Source organism: Zootermopsis nevadensis, unplaced genomic scaffold (assembly GCF_977971745.1).
Source record: "Zootermopsis nevadensis isolate Lab colony 2312 unplaced genomic scaffold, Znev_1.0 Znev_ptg000025l, whole genome shotgun sequence".
Lineage (NCBI taxonomy): Eukaryota > Metazoa > Arthropoda > Insecta > Blattodea > Termopsidae > Zootermopsis > Zootermopsis nevadensis.
The window spans coordinates 10831421-10851366 of NW_028259157.1; the positions used below are offsets into that span (position 1 = coordinate 10831421).

The 19946-nt window shown below is 35.7% G+C and overlaps 1 protein-coding gene across 2 annotated transcripts; it reads left to right on the top strand.

Moving 5' to 3' along the window:
* The first annotated feature begins 228 nt into the window (after positions 1–228).
* LOC110838550 (GRIP1-associated protein 1) lies at positions 229–17418 on the top strand. Of its 2 annotated transcripts, none has more exons than XM_022081844.2 (15): positions 229–532; positions 1500–1566; positions 2978–3174; positions 3608–3709; positions 3931–4088; positions 5241–5383; positions 6464–6608; positions 8050–8227; positions 8449–8679; positions 9002–9148; positions 10133–10357; positions 10679–10913; positions 11780–11916; positions 12263–12473; positions 13415–17418. In XM_022081844.2, the coding sequence occupies exons 1-15, from the start codon at positions 491–493 to the stop codon at positions 13639–13641; spliced, it is 2445 nt and encodes an 814-aa protein (XP_021937536.1). In that variant the 5' UTR covers positions 229–490; the 3' UTR covers positions 13642–17418. The 2 variants fall into 2 exon arrangements, with proteins under 2 accessions (XP_021937536.1, XP_021937537.1); XM_022081845.2 differs by having other exon boundaries at positions 12278–12473.
* Positions 17419–19946: the final 2528 nt, after the last annotated feature.

The following is a 19946-nucleotide window of genomic DNA, read 5'->3' on the forward strand; positions in this document are numbered from 1 at the left end:
TTTAAATTATTATACATACAATTTTTTATCCAAAGGTAGATCAGGCACCCCTGAGGCGAAGTTTACATACGACATCAGGGTTTTAGAAGTATTCATTGTTTATTATTTAGGAGTGGTGGTGAGTGACGTAATTTCGAAGGTTGAATAGTAGTCAACTTTCTTACCGATTAGTTTCTGTTTCTGTTGTGTTTACTCCTGAATCGCTCAAAGAGTGCAGCACAAGATATGAATGGCGCTATGTAGGTCCCAAATAGCATTGGAGTTATGTATCTGGGTTAATTTATGTTCTGCAGCTTTGCGAACGTTTAGATTTTACAGCATAAATCGAACGCAACCATGTGTATCAAATGTTGTTTATGTTGTCTGTGTTCTGATGTGACATAACTTGTGACCTTCAGAATCATACATTAATATTAGAACACTTTTGTCTATAGAAGAGTGGGGAGGAATTTTACAGTGGAGAATAGAAAATAACTAAACTATTACAAAAATGGCATCGCAACTGTCTGATGAAGAATTTAAAAGATTACAGGTACTAAAGAAACAGGTGTTGCTATTTTATGTGTAGTGAGAATCAGTTTATTTTATTTTCTGTTCCGGTATGATTTGATTTTAAAAGCAGATGTGGTTCCATTGATTAGTAATTCTTAAATTGGTGTAAGGAGTTGCAAGGTTAATGTGTTCGTGATAATGAAATTTGCTAATCAAAGTGCATTTCTTTGAATGCATTCGTTGACGAAGGAAATATATATTCTCATGTGTATCAGATAGACAGAATTAAGAAATACCAAGTGAGGAAAACGTTTAAATTTTGTTTCAGTCAATATACATCTCCCTTCCTTTACAGCTTACTTATCATTATTAATTTCGTCATATACCTGTCCAAGCATTAGGCCACTTATTAACTCATTCTAGCCTTTGTCATCCGGATGCCTTTAAAGGCCCATGATTATGCCATTTTATGTATGCAATGGGCCACCTTTCACTCCATTTTCCTGTACCTGCAGCAGATTGCATTTTCTTTGTGTATCAAAATGAATGTAGCTGCTGGTGATTTGCAAGCCATAGATCTTCTAAAGTTACCATTGGCTCTGTGTTGATCTTCTTTGTAGTGCCATGAAACTTCAGAGCTTGAAAAATATTTTAAAGTTTTCAAAAAGAGAGATGATATTGCATGTTGAAAACATAAGATTTGAAACATCTATAACAGTGTGAGAAACTGTAAAATTATTTGAGATTTTAAGTTCTCATGGCTGTGTAGATGTGTTGGTCTTCTGGGTTATGATGTCATGTGGATTTGTAGGTGGATACCAGTGTTTTGAAGGAACATGTTCCTTCATGCAACATTACAACCCAGAAGACAAACAACAACAAATGTGAAATCTACTGCTGAAATATATAACAATATTTTTTTAATATTCAAATGTGTTTTGACTCATTGTTTTAATGATTTAAATCTGGAAGGTGATTGAGTTAAATAGTTATTTCTGTGTTTTTAGACACAACTTATTGAACTAAAAACTGCTAACTATGGGTTAGAGGAGCAGTGCAAGAAATATAGAAATGGTAAGTTAGAACTTTATTGTTGTTTGGTACATTACATGTAGGCCTACTAAAAATGTATGTTCAATTGTGGTCATGGGTTGTGGAGAGTAACAGTTTTATAATGAGTTAATTGTGATTAATACTTTTTCTGGGATATTAAGCAATTTGTTATGTATGACATTCTTCTTCCTGTGGCTCTACAACCCAGTGTGGGTCTTGGCCACCTCCTTTCAGAGGTTTCTTAGTTTCTGAAGTGTGCATTTGTGACTAGTGAGTGATAAGCCCGCTGCCTCTGCGCAATTCCTACTCAGTCCAGATTTTGTCTGCTAGAGCCGTCTAGTAGAGAATCAGGAGAGACATGGTTGAGAAATGGCTGCTGAATTTTGCTTATGAAATGTCTCGTTCATGCTTGTAAGGTTCTTTTATGTGCTATAAATAAATGACATGGGACCACCGGCTTTACTTCCCCTTCGAAGGAAGTTGTGCTAAGGATTTTTATTACTCTTAAAAATTCATCTACCTCAGCTAGGTTTCAACTTGCGAACCTTGGGTCCAGTGGCATGCACACTAACCACTAGTCCACCGAGGGCAACATTTATAACATTATATCTTGCATATATTTTGTGGCAGGCTGCATTACTTTTATGGTACAGTTTATTGTTGAATTTTAAATAATTCAAAAGATTCATGGCTTAGACCTCTGAAACAGCTAGTAAATACTGTAGGAAGAATATTTACCTGCTACACATAGGGCAGAGTCTTTCAGCCATGCATAAATATTGCATTGGCTTCCAACTTTGTAGCTGATGTGCTGCTGTGACATTGATATTGCAGCAACATCACAGACTGAATAGGATTTGAGGTTTCATAGTGGTGAGTATGAAGATGCCATTTTCATCAGAGTGAAGTATAATTATGTACATTGTGTGAGATACTGAAAAATGTTTCCCATTGGCTCTGGTACATTCTTCACACCTTCTAAATAGGTTTTGACTTACATACTTACACTCTAGATGCATGGGACACATCAATTTGATTGATTTCTCTGAGTAGTTGTTTTGTGTATGGATTTCTTTGATAGTCTTTATTTTTTAAATATCCTACAAGAAGGTATATGGCTACTAAATTATGTGACTGTAAAGAGTGCACATGAATGGTTTTATAAGGGAATAGTTTCAGTAATTTTGTAGTGGGTCTCTTGGTCCCACGATTATGTGTTCCAAAAATATAATATGTTAGGATTTCATTGTAATACCATTTGGGGTCAGTGGGACAAAGAATTTTATTGTGTGAAAGATACTGTTAAATAATTCTTTGTAACGTGCATAATTATTATTAATTTTCAATATCATTATCATCATAATCATAATCAGTATTACTTCCATAATTAAGATCAAAATTGTGCCTAATAGTTTTGATTAATTGAAAATAGATAATCATTCTCTCTCATCAAGACTTGGAGCACTAGAGAGAGAATATCAGAGAGTGCAGAAATCTATCAACAGAAGTAAGAAGGCAAAAGACATAGATCTACTTCTGAATGAAAATGAAAACCTGCAAGGAAAACTGGAAGCTCAAGAGGATGACTTTCGTCTACAAAATCAGACCTTGCTTCAGGAACTTTCTGCTGTAAGTGAGGCAATTTCTTCCAGAATTTATTATGACACCTATTTTCTGTGGTCTTCCACTTTACATTTACACTTTCAATTTATAGAGATGTGGTATGAAACAGGTTTACATAAAGTGACAAACATGATTTGACAGTCATGCACAAATTCAATAAGATATTAAGTACATTCAGTGACGTAGAAAACTCAATCAATAAGCAGTTTTGTTGCAACAGACTTCCATCATTTTATATACAGATTTATAGTATAATAACCCAGTTTGTATTATCACGATAATGATTGTTACTACTACTACTTTTCCATCAGTTTATATATAAAACTGGTGACAAGAAGACTTGGGACATGTTATTTATATTAATACATTTTTCTGTAGGGAATACATCATGTTACAATATTTTGCATTCTCTGTATTGAATGTCTGGTTTATTTAACAGTTAATTGCAGCAAATGAAAAACTTGAACAAGAGTTAGCTGTATTGAGAAGACTAGAAGATGGAACATGCATCACAGAAAATTTGATGAAGATGGAGAATGAGGTATGATAATATACAAACGAGGAATTCTGGGAATAAATTATGATTCTTAGTTTCCGTAAATTATTCATCATATGTGATTAAAGCTGCAGAAATTGTAAATTAATACTATCAGTGATACATTTTTGTGCATATGCTGCAGGTTTGTGGCTTTAGAGGTACACCATATATAATAAAAAGTGATAACTTATTCTTGATAATATTATGACTTTTGTTGAACACAGGGACAACATTTGCAAACAGAGAGAATGGTCTCAACAAAATTTCTAGTGGAGGAACATTTAAAGGTGGAGAAAGAACTGGGAGAACTGAGAGAATTTATCCAGTCATTCAGCACTGCAGACAGCCAACAAAATGAAGCAGATTCTGAGCAGGGTGATAGGTGAGTGTAAATATCTACTACAGTTAATCTTGTCACTTATTTATCAGGGGTATTTGTTTCTTCATTTATTTAAAAATACTTTTTCAACTGCATAGGGTAATAAGAGAGGTTGGTTATAAATGATTTATGTGCAAGGATGTAGAAAAAAGTGGTAGTAATCTATTTCAAATGTACTGTCCAAGCATTTTCCTGGAGAATTGATAAAAATAATGAAAAGTCTGTAAGATATCTGCCTTGAGTAAAGAATTGACCCCTAGAAGTTCTTGAATATGTAGTGAGAGTCTTAATCACTTTATCATGATATTATTAAAAGCTATATCTTTCTTTCTGTCTGTCCATCCCTCATTTTTTAATGGTGGTATAAATCTTAATTTCTGAAACAGACTTTTAATATATGTTAGAACATACTGTAGGAATTTAAGATGTCTCAGAAGTTAATTTATTCAGATTTTCATGTTATCTGATAACCCTTACCACTCATAAATAAAGAAATTAAGTATTTTCTTTTCATGGACTGTGTCAGTCAGAGAAATTACTGTTTTTATTATGTGATTGTAAGTTGACATTCATCTTTCATTGAAACATTTTTGGAAATATGGCAGGCAAATATTTTTGTCACAAGAAAAGAAGAACGTCAGATTTATAAGGGACTAGGGCACCCAGAAAATTGTGAGTGTTCAGATGCCACCATTCTGGGCAGTAGCAGTATAAACCTTATTTAATGAAACTGTCTTTGTCCCTAAAAGCCAACTCCTGAATGTTAGGTGCAAAATTAGCCACCAGCTGAAGTTTTCCAGTTATCACATGTGACCAGGTGATCATCATTTTTTAGCCCTTTATGGCAGTGAACGTATCAGAGGGAATGCATTGTGTATCAGAGTGAGCTTTTTAGCAGGGGCGTGACTTGTTAAACCGTAAGATTGTTAATATGCTGTAGTTTACTATTTTTATTTTTTTGATATTAAATAATAGCTAAGAAATAGGTTATGGCATTTTGAAACATAATGAAATTTCCAAGCATATTGTCTCCTGGTCAGCATGTTGAGAACAAGGTATCTTTTTTAATTTTTTTTACATAAAGTGAATGAAATGTTAGTTAATTTTTGAAGAAAATTGATTCATTTATAATCTTATTTGTTCACATGCTTGTAGTGTATCAAGTGGCAAAGACGATTTTGTTCAAGTGGGCAAAACAGATGTCACATACCAGAAGCGAGACACATCAGAAATAGATTTTTTTAAACCGGTTGAGCAGAAACTTCAGTATTTGGAAGCACACCTGAAGAACTTATCAGGTAAATTAATAATTCATGTTTTATTGAAGTTTAAATCTTTGTGACAGTGTAGAAACTTTTCCTTAATTAGTTTTTACAATAATTAATGTTCCAGAAAGATGAAATGTAGATAAAATATAATTTCTTATATAATTCATGTTGCAGTGAATAGTGTTTCAGAAAGCCAACTGTTCTGTTCAAGGTATGTTATTTATTTAAAACGGCGCAAACATTTTTCATGAATGGAGTAAGTCTGCCTTGTCATTGATATAAATCATCTTCTAAAATCTGCTTGTTGATAGTGATGTGTTGTTACAAAAACTACAGTAACTTCATCAATAGAAGAGGAATTGTGAGTCCTTACTCATAGAAGTTATACATTTTTGTTTGTATGAAGCCTGATATTCTGTAGATCAGCGTTTCTCAACCTATGGTACGAGCACCACTGGTGGTATGTGAGCCAATGTCGAGTGGTACGCAAACTAAGTAAGACAATCAAAAGATAATATTAACGTAAATAAGATTTCCTTGAACGCATTTGGTTAGTGGTACATTTAATGTGTTAAATTAGAATTAGTGGTACACCAGCGAAAAAGGGTGAGAACCCCTGCTGTAGATCAACGTGACATACCCTGTTCTACACACAGTATGAGCAGAGTTCATGTGTAACAGTGGTGCAACCTCACCACACAGAATGTTATTTGTCTGGTGAATTCCCTGAATTAATGTCCTGCTGCATAAGCCAAGCCATAACAAGCTGAGGCAGAATCATTACTATGGAGTGCAGATGCCAAGTAAATTGATGTGAACAATAGAGAGTTCACAGTTTTATTCTGAAAGTACCTGATTCAGGTTTGTTCTTCTATCATGACAGTAATGTTTTTCATAGTAACTTTTACCTCCTTGCTATTGCTTTCACCTGTAAACTTATATGGTAACACTGACAGCTTTATCAAGTCTCCGTACGAGTTGTAGTTAGTTTTCAGTACAAAGTGGGAACCTTCCACCTAGTGTTTGTTCAGTTCTCTTGTTGGGTTTGCGTTGAAGTCAGCCTGACATGCAGTACTGTATATCATCACAGAGCAAGTTCTACTTTTTCAGATGTTTTGATGTGTTTGGAGGCTGAAAAACAGGGAAAAAAGGAGGTTCAGTTTGAAGTGAAACAACTGCAAGACAAATTGCTTAGAAAACAGGAGGCTCTTGTACAGCTGCAAGAAGAGAAAGAAAAGTTATACGCAGAAAGCAGGTAAAGCAAAACATTCAGTGTTGCTTGATTAGTATTTGTAATGCTTAATATAAAATGTATATTTATGAAACTTCGGTATATCCTTCATGGCTGAAGATGGAGACTATTTTTTTCTGAAATGTTGGTATCTACCTACAAGTCCACATAGCATCACAACCCAGAAGAATAACATTGAAATGGCCAACTCTCTAGAATAGAGTATTGTGGGTGCAATGAACTTCCAGACATTGTGTGTATTGAGATCTTAAACTTCTGTTAATGTTCTGCCCTCTGTTGATGCAAGTATCAGTAATTTTTGCAATTGCAGTTAGACAAGAGATATGTATGTACTCACTCACATGCAAAAACATGTAGCTTAACCGTTTCAGGTATTATGTTGGATTTAGTCTGATATTCATCTTTCAGACTCTGACTGACATTTGGAAACTCATGTTCTTTTCTGATGTCATACTGAGTTTGACTATTTTGAAATTCAAACAGAGTAATGTGGATTTGGTGAGGTATCTGTTAAACTATTTGACTCTTAGTGAGTTAACATTCTTATATAAGATTTGAGGTTTTCACAGCGGTGAGTATGAAGATTTCTGTCTTCTGGGTTGTTGCGCTGTGAATATTCATCGCCCTGATGACGGAGGCAGTATGACCTCTGAAACGTTGGTTAACATCGACCAAACTACGAGGTGCGTCCTCAAAGTAAGTTTCCCTGGGGCCGTTTACAGAAACAAAACACAATTTCATGGAAATATTTATTGCAACAGTTACAGCAAGTGTCCAGCTATTTTTCAACATATTCGCCACCGGAATTGAGACATTGGTCATACCGTGGGACCAACTTTTGAATACCTGTGTCATAGAAGTCTGCCGCCTGGGATTGGAACCACTGTGTGACAACCATCTCCGCCTCTCTGTCATTCTCAAAACGCTGACCGGACAGGAATTTCTTGAGGTGTAGGAAAAGATGGAAATCACTGGGAGCGAGGTCCGGGCTGTAGGGTGAATGATTAAACACCTCCCAGCTGAACTCCTGCAGGAGACTTGCTGTCCGTCGAGCCGTGTGCGGCCTAGCGTTATCACTGACCGCACTTCACAGTCGGCGGGAGCTGGAATAAGAACCTCCATCTTCAACAGCTGCAACGATGCTACTGTGAGAACGCGGGAGGTGCCGTTAGTGCATGCGCCATGCTACGTCATTGCTCTATCACGTACGCACAGTCGCTTCGCGCAATATAAGGTTTGCTAGCTGTGGGACGAGTGGGAAACTTACTTTGAGGACGCGCCTTGTACACAGCGCAACAACCCAGAAGACAGAAATCTTCATACTCATCGCCCTGATGACGGAGGCAGTATGACCTCTGAAACGTTGGTTAACATCGACCAGACTACACAGCGCAACAACCCAGAAGACAGAAATCTTAACATTCTTATCTTCTATCTTCTGTAGGAAAGCTTATGAGGAACTACAAGCAGGAAAGGAACAGGAAATAGTTACATTAAAGGACCAAAATCAGAGGTTACATGTCCAGTTGAACAACACTCAGCTTTCTCAGCAAGATTTTAAGGAAAAGTCATCTCAGCATATTCAAGAACTCGAATCTCGTGTCTCTTTACTGACAAGAAAGGTAATGTCCTTTGCAGTGATTAGCTTAAGAATTGACATGTAACTCTTTTTAGCAGTTAGATAAGATAAATACCTTTCATGTACTGTGGCTCGGGATGTGATCTAAATATGACTGTGGCTCGTATAGAGCTACATGTTTCTTTATGATTTTCCCTTCTGCCATTAACTTATTATAGCTGAAATACACAATGAGGACAATACTTCTGTCTCCCCTTTTTCCAGAATGAAAGTACGTCTGAAGAATGTCTTTTGGAGCTTCGTGCTAAAGTAATAGAGTTAGAATGCGTGTTAAGCGATTCAAGAGAAAAGTTGAGCATTCTCCAGCAGGAGAAGTCTCATCTTGAAACTCATTTGTCAGATGCTCAGGAAAAGTTACGTCAGGCACAGACATTAACAAGTGCTTTGGAGGGAGAAAAAGTGCAGCTTGCAAGTGCATTGGATGAAGTCCGCCTCGTAAGTAGCCATAACGAGTAGTTTAACAAATGTATGATGCTCATTATGTATAATTATCCAAACACTGACTCCTCACATGCGATCTTTGTCGTATATCTTGACTCAAGGGTGACGGGTGAGGGAACAGTACCATTCAATAACAATTACAATTATAATAAAGTGAATTAAGCTGGTTTTTGCACAGTAGAAAAAACAATGTTAAGTTGCATATATGTGGAAACTATTTCCTTTCTTGAAAGTAGTAGACTTTTGCCAGACAGTGTTAATATAAGAATTCATTGCTATGAAGTATGAAAACTTTACTACTTAACTATAATTACAGTTGGCACAGAAGAGAAAGAATCTTATGGATGAAATGTCTATACGAATCCAACAAAAAAGTGATGATTATAAATATCAGATGTCAAATCTCACAGATGAATTCAGTAAGAGAGAAGAGGAATTGAAGAAGCAAATTAAATCATTGCAGGTAATGTTACATTAATTGTACACAAGATACAGGTACAGTGAAAGTCAGGAATAATTTTGTAGAAAATGTCCACTGACCCATGAAAGGAATATGGTTTTTTAGGAACACTGGAAAATTGGATTTATTTATACTTTTTAAGTAACATTCAAATAAAGATAATTTTATTGAAAAATGGTAGTATATCAGAAGGTCCCCTTTTCTTAAATACTAAAACTAATTTCTATTTTTTTTTATTATACTGGCAAGTATTTATGCAAATTAGTAGAACTTTATTTATTAACATTTTGTGTTCTTCATCTATCATTGCTTATGCCCTCTGGCCTTTTCTGATTCAGAATTCTGAAAACTGTGGATATTTGAATTTTACTATGACTCCTGAAAGGGGATAGAACAGTTACTTTAAGTTTTTCTGTTTACAGAACTCGTTTTATTATACATAGAAAATGTTAAGCACTTACATGTTTTGATGCCTGCATCATCATCAGCAGCAGCATTTATATTGCTCAAATATTTGCCAGTATGTGTGTTTACATAATTCATTACAAAAATTCAATTTATTGGTTTATTATATTAAAAACATCACAAATGGAACAAATTTCATGACATGTGAACATTCTTTATCACATATTGGATTTATTACAGCTGTTGCTTAGCTGTGGTTGTACTACTTTTACTACTACTACTAATAAAAACAAGAACGGTCTATCATTTTCACCAGTTGCGAGCAGTAAGAAAATTATAATTTAGGATTCAGTCTAATGACCATCTATGTGTGAGCCTAACACTCTAACCCTTTAGCTAAATTGAATTTTATTATTGGATTATAAACTTTTATTACCCCAATTAAAACATATTTTTTTAACCCATATGTACAGTACTAAATTTTTTTCACTCCATTCATGAAAGACTATTTTGGATTAAGAATATGAAATTTAAGATATCAATTGTTGTTTTTTTCATACAGTAGTTTATTTCCTTATCCAGGCTGAAGTAGAGAAGCTGTCCCCATTGCAGAGTCAGTTAGATGATGCCCTAATTCAAGTCAAGTCACTAGAAGCAATGAGAGGACGGTTAGAGCGCCACCAGAAAGAAGCAGAAGACACTACTGAATCAAATCGAACATATTATGAAAGTGTGATTCAGCGTTTGAAAACTGAACATAATGAAGAACTTAGTGAGATGAAACTTTTGTATGAAAATCATGAAAAGGTAATGTTTACTTGTTGTGTTTGGTAATTTTGTCCATATTCTCACCAAATGTGTATTTCTTTCTATTCATATTTACAGTGTTGTAGTCAGATGACAAAATATATAATTCGTAAATTGTCCTATATGATTGATAGAAGAGTAAGTCATGATTTTTCATAAGGAGATTTGATTAAGACTACTGGTTGAACCATTAATTACAGATCTGAGATAATAACTTATGAGAATAACCAGTTTTTATTTGATACAAAAATAATATTAGGTGTTTGGTTCCATGGCTCAAGTTAGACGCAATCAAAATGTTCATGCTGTGTCTGTATTAAGTTGTTACAGGAAGAGATGGCATCTATACAGAATGAGAGAGAGAAAAGGGATGAAGCAGTGAGTAGGCTGGAACAGCATCTGCGTGATGCCGTAGAAGAGAAACAGTTGGCTGAAAGGAAAGGGGCTGCAGTAATGAAGGATTTACGACGACAGCTAGCAGCCGAGCGTAAACGAGCAGAGAAGTTACAAGAACGTGTGCATGATCTTCTGAATGAGGGAACACATGTTAAGACAGGTAACTTCCCTATTTATTTGGGCTGTGAAAGAAGTGGGGGGGAAATGTTATTTTAGTGCATGACTTCATTCATGTGTGAAATCTATTCAGGAAGTAACATGTGTAACTTGTTAGAAAATGTGCTTAGAAATGTGATAACATAGTAAGTGTTGGAATTATTAAATATTTAACACCCATAATTTTTATGTACCTTCTGGACTGTCATAACAAACAATTTGTCTTCATCTTCTTCTCGAACTAGTTGGATTTTAGACTTGCAAACCCTGTTCCATCAACCATGAACTGTCATCCAAGAGTATATCATTCCATCTGTTTGTGGTGGTGACCTGTATTTCTTTTTCTATTTTGTTTATATTACAGTGCCATCTTTGTCAGTCTATTTCTTTGCAATTTTTCTACATTTTTTTTCCAATTTTCAGGATAATCATATGTCTTCCATATTTTGAATTTGCGATCTATCCCTTGTATCTGGTCTAATTTTGTGAATCCCAACGGTGGAAAATGTTTCATCTGTGTAGCTTCCAAACATTAGTTGACACATGTATTCAAAATCCACATTTCACTACCATATCTTACTGTTGCCTTCAATTAAAAAAATTATTCGTAAATATTCAGTTTTTGTTCTTAAACCTGATATATGTTATTTTTTTCAGAAGTTAATTTCTTATTGTATACTTAACATAGTAGTCTGAATACAATTAAATGTCTTCTGTCCAAAGTTAACATAATGAAATGAAGTAATTGACACTGAATTCTCATTTCATTGTAGATAACTTCTGGAAATTTTAAATAGATTAAAATAAATGAAGTCTAATTTTAATAGAATACATTTTGTATATGTTGAATTTAATAATTTAATATTACAGATATTAACAAAAGTCATGATCCTGAAACCAGTTCTATTTCTTCATGGAGTCTGATGAGTGGTAATTGTGAACCTCGGGAATCAAGTACACGTGAGAATAGTTTAGTCACAGGTTCCGTCACTAACGTCAATGGCAATGTAAGATGATTTTCTTAAGATTAGTTCCTTTGTCTGTGTGTATACTCTCTTTTAGTTGTATATATTTTTTTTTTAAGCAGTTGCCCGAAAGGAAATTTTTATTTAAGAAATTAATCTCAGATTTGATATAATAAGCTTGAGACCTTAAGTACACATACTAGTATGTTACAGAGTTCTTAACAGATGACCTTACTTCTCAAGATGTTTTTCTTGGGCCTTTGTCAGATATATGTAAATTTTTGCTTCTGAATTACCCCATGTTTGCTTTCCAACTTCATGTGTTAAACAACTTATGAATAATTCAGTAACTCAAGAGCAGGAGCATAACTTGCAAAGCTCATCACAGCTTCTGTTGTTGAAGCTGTCACCACCACCCGAAGATCAGGATTTGGAGCAGGAGAACTACAGGTTGCTGTCAAGGATCACTTCTCTGCAACAGGAAAAGTGGGTTCTGGAAGAAAAAATAAACCATCTAGAACAATGCAGTGCTGCTATGGCTGAGGACCTGATGCACAAGACAGCTCTTATCCAGTTTTATTGTATTGAGGGAAGATCAGGTTTGTTTCATAGCTGCTGTAATTGGTAACAGTGATTTTATTCCTTTGCAGTTAAGGTTTTATTTCACTAACTCTCTTAACTATGTTGTATGCTTTAGTGAGATGTTTTTAAGATACAGTTTTACAGCTCTCATTTACTACACATTTTTTAATACCCACACACTTTTCCCTTAAAAATGTGATGAGACAAGCTCAGTGGTATGTAGGATGAAACTGGGATGGAAAAAACCTCAGGATAGGTAGTTCCAGCTAGAATTTGAACTACAAAGCTCCCAAATATCATATCAGTAGTTTCTTCTTCTTCTTCTATGGCTCTCTGGTCCGTATTTGGTCCACGGCGTCCTCAATTCTCCTCTTCCATTCGACCCTATTGTTAGGTCCATTCTCTCCGAGGCTTTGATTGAGGTTTCGAAACATCTTCGGTGCAAGGTTGACAGCCTTGCAAACAACGCCCAACCTGTAGGACCAGGGTACCTGTCCTAGTCTTGTCCTCTCCCGCTCGACCAACCCTACCAGTAGCTATGCTACCGCCAGCATAGATCTTGGGGTCACTGAGGTACTCAAGCCCCACCACCACGAGAAGGTGCAGGTACCATTGAGTGGGGTGACTGTAGTTTCATTACATAGGATTCCATACATAAATAATAATGAAAATAAACTGAATTAGAGCAGATTAACAAGCTAAAATACATTAATGTGTTTCACAGATACAAAAGACCACCAAGTGGTATAAGAAAAAGATTCCTCCCAATTTGGTACCTTCCTTATTTTTTCTAAAGATTGCAGCTTTTTTTATTGACAATAATTTGCTTAAGACATTAAGGAGATAGGACATTCTTCATTATTACTATGACATACATGAATGAGTGGGCCATGTTGTCATGGAGTTTTGTTTGTGAAGATATGTTCTCCTTATAAAAGCAAATATAAACATTTTTCAGATCCAGCAACCACATCAACATCATCACCTTCAAGTGAGAGGTTATCAATGAAGAAATTTGTTGAAATGTTGAAGGGAGATGAACACGTACATGAATCAAACCGAAGGATGCAGCGAATGCTAGAAGAGATGCTAACCAAGAATATGCACTTACAGAGTGATCTGGAACAGCTCTCATTGGAAGTGGTTAGGCTTAGTAAGGGGGCCGACTGTAATACATGTACGTGAGGGTATTACTATAGAAATGTATTACTCTGTGCTAGCGGAAATATGCATTTTGGGAATGCAAGTGTCTCCTCTTAACGTTGTTGACTGTCATCTTTCCGACAGGATGATTATTAATATGATCAGCATTACTTTGTGCACACTATGTCATGCCTATATATGTGACACCTATGATAACACGATCGATTTACTCCCCACTGAAAAATGCGTTATTACACTGTATTGATTAAAAATTTTGAAAAATGTATAAGTTTGTGAATTATCTGTCTAGTGTGTCAGATAGGGGTCCGCAGTGGCCACGCGGTCTGAGGTGTGGGCGTTATGCCGCTGGGACCGTGGGTTCGAATCCCACTAAAGCCATGGATGTCTGTCTGTGTTTTTCTATGTTGTGTTGTCCTGTGTACAGGTAGAGGCCTTGCGATGGGCTGATCCCTCGTCCAAGGAGCCCTACCGAATGTCTATACATCAAGCCAACGAAAAGTTGGGACCCACATTGCTCAGGCACTTGAAGAACGGGTCATTCCCAGTATCCCAGTGTGTCAGATAGTAATTAATAATTTGTATTCAGATATGGTCATTTCAGATATGAGTGGTTTGCATTATAACATTTTGACTTCATTGGAAGAAATTCTTTATATGCTAAGCCTTTACACAATTGAGCCCATGAAATTGTAACTGTTAAGGTATGGTACTTACTGGTCGAGTAGTTTATATTTATATAAATCAAAGAAGAGGCAGTGATAGACCAAATATGATATTATCGGAGTACCTTTTTTTGACCTTTAAAGAAGGAAGTAAAAAATTGCTTATGTGACCGATATCTGCCTTATGTACTGAGCTTCCAAATAAAAATATTTACATGATAAAGTTAATGGGTGCTTCTAATCATGAAACCCAAATGGTTAGAGGTCACTCTGAAAGATAGGTGCACATGGGGGGATAATATTAAAATTGACTGGTTTCATATGGCTCAAGATAGGGATCAGTGGTTGACTCTTGTGAACATGGTTGCAGACTGTCAGGTTTTACAACAGGCAGGGAATTTCTTGACTAGCTGAGTGACTATTAGCTTCTGAAGGACTTTGCTCCTTGGAGTCAGTTATAAAATATAAGAGGGACATCAATTATCAACATAAAATCTGATGACAGAAAATGAGTTTACAATTGAAAATTCCCTAAACTTATCACCTGATACAGTGTCATTAAATACATCAAGCAGTAATTTCAGCATTATGATATATTCAGTATAGATAGAATGTAGGGATATCCAAAACTCCACTGCTGTCATTCGTGTCAATCTCTTCAGACAGGTCAGATGCTTCTCATAATTTTATGTTGTAATTTATTTTTGTTTTCTTGTCTCTTTATTGTTATGTTTTAGTCTTCAAGCAAAATTTTTGTGATGTAACGTACATTGAAATTAATCCATTACTTCCCGTTGTTATATCTCAGATTTTATGTCCACTTATTATGGTGTCACAGACAAAGAAAGAAAGGCCATGCAAATAGGATTATTTCGTATACATTTTACAAGAAGTGAATCTATTCTGTCTTATATTATATTGTATCAAGTACCTAAGCTTGTCATATGCTTGAAGTTGTGTAGAAAGAGTAATTTCTTCTAATTATATGTGTCAGCTCTTTCAGCGTGAAATTTAAATTTTAAAGCTAAAATGACAAAACTTTTTGGTTAAAAAAATAATTTGCAAAATTAATGTTTCCATGGTAATGCATATCTTCATGGAAATCATAAGAAGTTGGCTTGAAGTGTTCAGAGACTTTAGAATAATATATTTTTCCAGTTATCATCAAACTCTAATGATGTACATAGCAGGAAGAAGTAGAATTGTTCAGTTAAAAATCTCGTTTGTAGTGTGGAAACGCTTAAAGAATACAGAATAGGGAATTCTTCTCATTGCAGTCTCTGCCGTGAAGAATAGACAGTACTCAGTTCAACTTTATTAGTTACCAGTCTGTTTAATATAAGAATATAAATTGTGCAGATTCCACATGTAACTTATAATCTAGCATTTACTAATCCTAAACACTCACATACCATAATTCATACTGAGGACTAGAAACAAGTGTAATAAAATAAAGATTTATATTCATGCTTCACTGGAGATGAAACATTTATTCATGAATGAATTTCTGTTTGTAAGTATTGATATATCTGTACATCTTCCTGTTATCAATGTTTTATTCAGTGAAGATTAAATGTAATATTTTTAAGTATTTGTGTATGTTTTGACATTGTGATCCATTATAAATCTTAATGTATTTCAACATTTTGGTACAATTTATGATACATTTGTGAGTTCTAAGGTTTTCATGGTGGTGACGATGTTGGCGATGTTCTTTTGGATCGGGCACCATGTGGACTGGCTAATAGATGCCAGCATTTTGGAGAAGGGTACTGTCTTCATCTTCAGGACTGAAGTCCTTCCTTCAACCCTGAAGGTGGAGATAGTGCTCTTCTCTGAAATGTTGGCATCTGCCAGTCAGCCCACACGGTGCCAGAATGCAAACATAATCAACACGATATATTTGGTTATGTATATTTATTGATGTAGTGTAATTTTTATAATATATTGTAACAGAATTTTTTTTAAATTATTGTAATTTTTACTGTGCTTGTGCAAAGTTTTTAGGGTTGTGCAGAATATTCTTGTAAATATATATCAGCATTGTAATTAAGTTACATGCTTCTGTCCCCTCTTGACTGTCAGACAGGGAGAACCATCTTCAGCTGAGAACCAGGAACCTGATATGTCCTGATGTGAGCCTGGAATGACCCAGGCCGAGTTAAGTTGATGAAATCCACCGAAATTATTCATGCTGACTGTAAGTATTTGGCTTTGGTTTTTCTTTGTAATGAGTAAGGTTGCTTAGTGAGGAACAACCAAATAATGTGTATTTTTGTATGAATCGTTAGTTAAGTGTAGTTCTGCTAGAAAGTGTAAGAGAAGTGATAAACCGTAAACTGCCTGAGGTCAGAATTCCAAACACAACATGTGTCTGTAAGTATATTAATAAAAAGGTGTGCTGGACAAGAAATGAGAAAATATGCCGTGTGCTTACTGAAGAGGAAGTGAACAAAATTGGGGCTAGACTAGAATATTGACAATGAAGGTTCAGTTCCTGGCAGGGGCAGGGATTTGTCTCTGCCACCGCATCCATACCAGTTCTGGGGACCATTCTCCTCTACTTTCCACCTAATGGTAAAGTGGCCAGGGTGTGAAGCAAACATCTCTCATCTAGTACTGTAGTTAAGAATGTGGAGTTACACCTCCTCTCTCTCCCACACATATCAGCATGGTGTGGTGGTTAATTGTGTACCAGAGACTATTTTACTTTTACCTTATTTAAGTAAGGTGCCTTCGTTTTTAAGTGGGAATTCTAGACTTGTACTGGAATTAACTGGTAGTGCTTAGACAAAGGCAAGCTGACACTGTGTGATAGTTAGGAAGTGACAGAAGTATTTTGTAGCAGGAGTATTATTAATATTAAGAATTTTGTTGTTTTCAGTGTGTATGTCTGTCTTGAGAGTTTGTGGTGACCAAAAAGAAGCTCAGTTTGCAATGGCTGAGCATAGCCACCACAAACGTGACAATGTTACATAACATTTCAGTAATGTGTATGCATCAGTGCCATGTAATACGGTTAGACATGGCCGCATTGTCAGATTGTTAATATACTAGTAGGTGATGGCATACCTGAAATATTAGTGTAATGTACATTGTTGTGAATCTTACATTAAATGATTAGTTACAATATTTATTTCAGTTTGCAACAAAACAATGTAATTTGAAAAGATATATAACTTATGCTATAGCTTGGAATCAGGAAAAGTAGGTGGTTTTTCTGCACCCATGTGATGGACGCAGAAGAAGTCACCTTTACTTAATCGGTCCTTTGCAGATGCTGAATTTGACACACCGTGTCAGACACGTGTTAATATTCCTTTGAAAATTGTTATGTCGTCAAGCCGAAGGGAAGAATAATAACAATTTAGTGTTTTGCTTGATAAATAGGATCTTTGTAACCTAGCAGGTGATATGTGCTATGGATAACCTGTGCCTTGATTCATTATTGTTTTGGACGAATCACTGATTCGTTGACTCAAAAAGCCGGATAGATGTGTAACACTTTCCAATTAATAAAGTGTGGATTTCCAAAAAAATCAATCATTTGTTGAAAAATTGTGCATGGGACTTAAGCTGCACAGCATATACGAAATCATTAAGAAACAATGTCCTGTTAAATCCGTATTTTGTAATAAATGGAACTAGAATTGAGAACAAGTGTTTACAAAGTAATTCAGTTTGCCTGAGATCATCGATTAATTGTACGGAACGATTCTTTAGAATGATCCATTCATTCACTATACATATCGACCACAGGTTATCAACTTTCTTTACAGTTTAAAGCAACACCGAATGTTCGCCATATATTACTGACGACATTCTGTGTTACTAGTTGTAAGGAAATACTTCATATTTCATCGTGCTGTTCGAATGACGATAACTTCATATAGTCAATCCTATTATATCTGTGCATTTTGTTTTCCATACGAATCCTATTTAAAAGAGAACTAACTGCAGACTTCTTTGTCGGAAACATGTGAGTGCGATTGTGTGTTCCGATGGTTTCCGTAACGAGGATTCTGTAAGATTTATGGACAAGGCGGTGAGATGAGTCTTGTGGTATCTGTTCGTCGTCTCTGGGTTGAGAATTTACAACATTCAACAGCAAAGGAAATCACACTACTCGTTACTGTACGTGATTTGTGAGTACTCTGCATTCTTTCCATTAGGTTACAGCAGTGTTCCGCAACCGAAGCACCGCAAATGTTATGTAAGAAAATCCTTATTCGCAACATCGTATCTTTTGTAATTAGAATTATTAATCCACACACCTACCCAAATTGCTTCATCGTCGACAGTTAATCTAGCATGGAAAATGTTTTGTTCTCATGCCTGCATTATTGTAGAGGGAGTATTCATATATGGGTACATATTTATGGCCATGTTGTAAGGCGACATTTTTTGTGTATGCTATCACGTGTCTGACAAATTAGGGTGTCCTCCAGGTGAAAAGATGTTGCGGAACACTGGGTTAGAGGGAAGACTAAGTTATGTTTTTTTAACTCAATTAATGTTTGACTTACTTTATCTCTTAATTGCGTTACGGTTAGATACTATACTTCAGCTCGCTGTGGTAGGTTGAGGTCTAGTCATGTGATTCACATCCCCTGCTTCTTAGTACGAGTTGAGGTTTTCACGGCGGTGGGCCCGAAGGGCTGTCTTCTCAGTTGTAGTGTGGCAGTCGTTTACCTTCTTCCCAATCTTGTTATTTTGAATATTGACATATTACTGGCTGTGCTAAGAAGTTTTAGAGGCGTATTAAATCCTATTTTACAATTTCGTTTTCTTGGGCCATTTTTGAACTAATGTGATCCAAGGCCATTGTTGAAAAACGTTACCCCTAGGTACTGTTGCACAGCATTGTGTTCCAGCAATGACCTCTCTTTCCATTGCTTCTGAACAATCGGTTCCGGAAGTAGGGTCTCAGTACCACTGTGGCGAAAATCGCAACAGACATGCGCGGGACCATAGGATCTTCTTCGCTCACGCTAGAGATTGAATAACACCAAATAAACTACATTCCTCCGTCTGAGTACTGTGATTGTAATGTGACTGCAAGCTCTCGTTGTCCGCCGACTCTGAATACGACATTTTTCACATCCCTCAGTTACTTTTTAATACCATATATATCCGTTCTTGGTTTCCTTAATCTCTAGATGTTTCAGTCATCTAGCGTTCGTAAATGACACAAAGCTTCACGCTACATACAGCTTTCCCATTATTTTGCAAGACACGAAGAAGTTAAAATATTATCTCCGTAATATTTAATTCTTAGCAATGCATATCTTAGTTGGTCGTATGACTGAACAGTAACATGGCAGCTTTTAATTCCTTAGTATCAGAAAATGAAAATTACACCACAAATATTGTACACTTGCGCGAGTAACAATAAAATAATTACATAATGCTACTTGGTACAAATAAAATGTAATCAGTTAATAATACAACAAAGCAATGCTTATTCTGATATTAAAAACACTTGGATAATACTTAACGTTTCTTAGACTTGTTGCATATTTCACTGGAATTTCATGCACGTGAGCATCAATATTGTTTTATGTAGGGTTTGAGGTTTTCACGGCAGTGAATTTACCGACGATGGATGCAGCGAGGTCCTCTGAAACCTCGGTAAAATTCTACCATACTACACAGCGCAACAAC

Bases quoted from the DNA above. Each gene is read 5' to 3' on its own strand.
- LOC110838550 (XM_022081844.2), top strand. From the start codon at position 491: ATGGCATCGCAACTGTCTGATGAAGAATTTAAAAGATTACAG. The intron at 533-1,499 runs GTACTAAAGAAA...CTGTGTTTTTAG, and splicing joins AAGAATTTAAAAGATTACAG to ACACAACTTATTGAACTAAA. The intron at 9,149-10,132 runs GTAATGTTACAT...TTCCTTATCCAG, and splicing joins AGCAAATTAAATCATTGCAG to GCTGAAGTAGAGAAGCTGTC.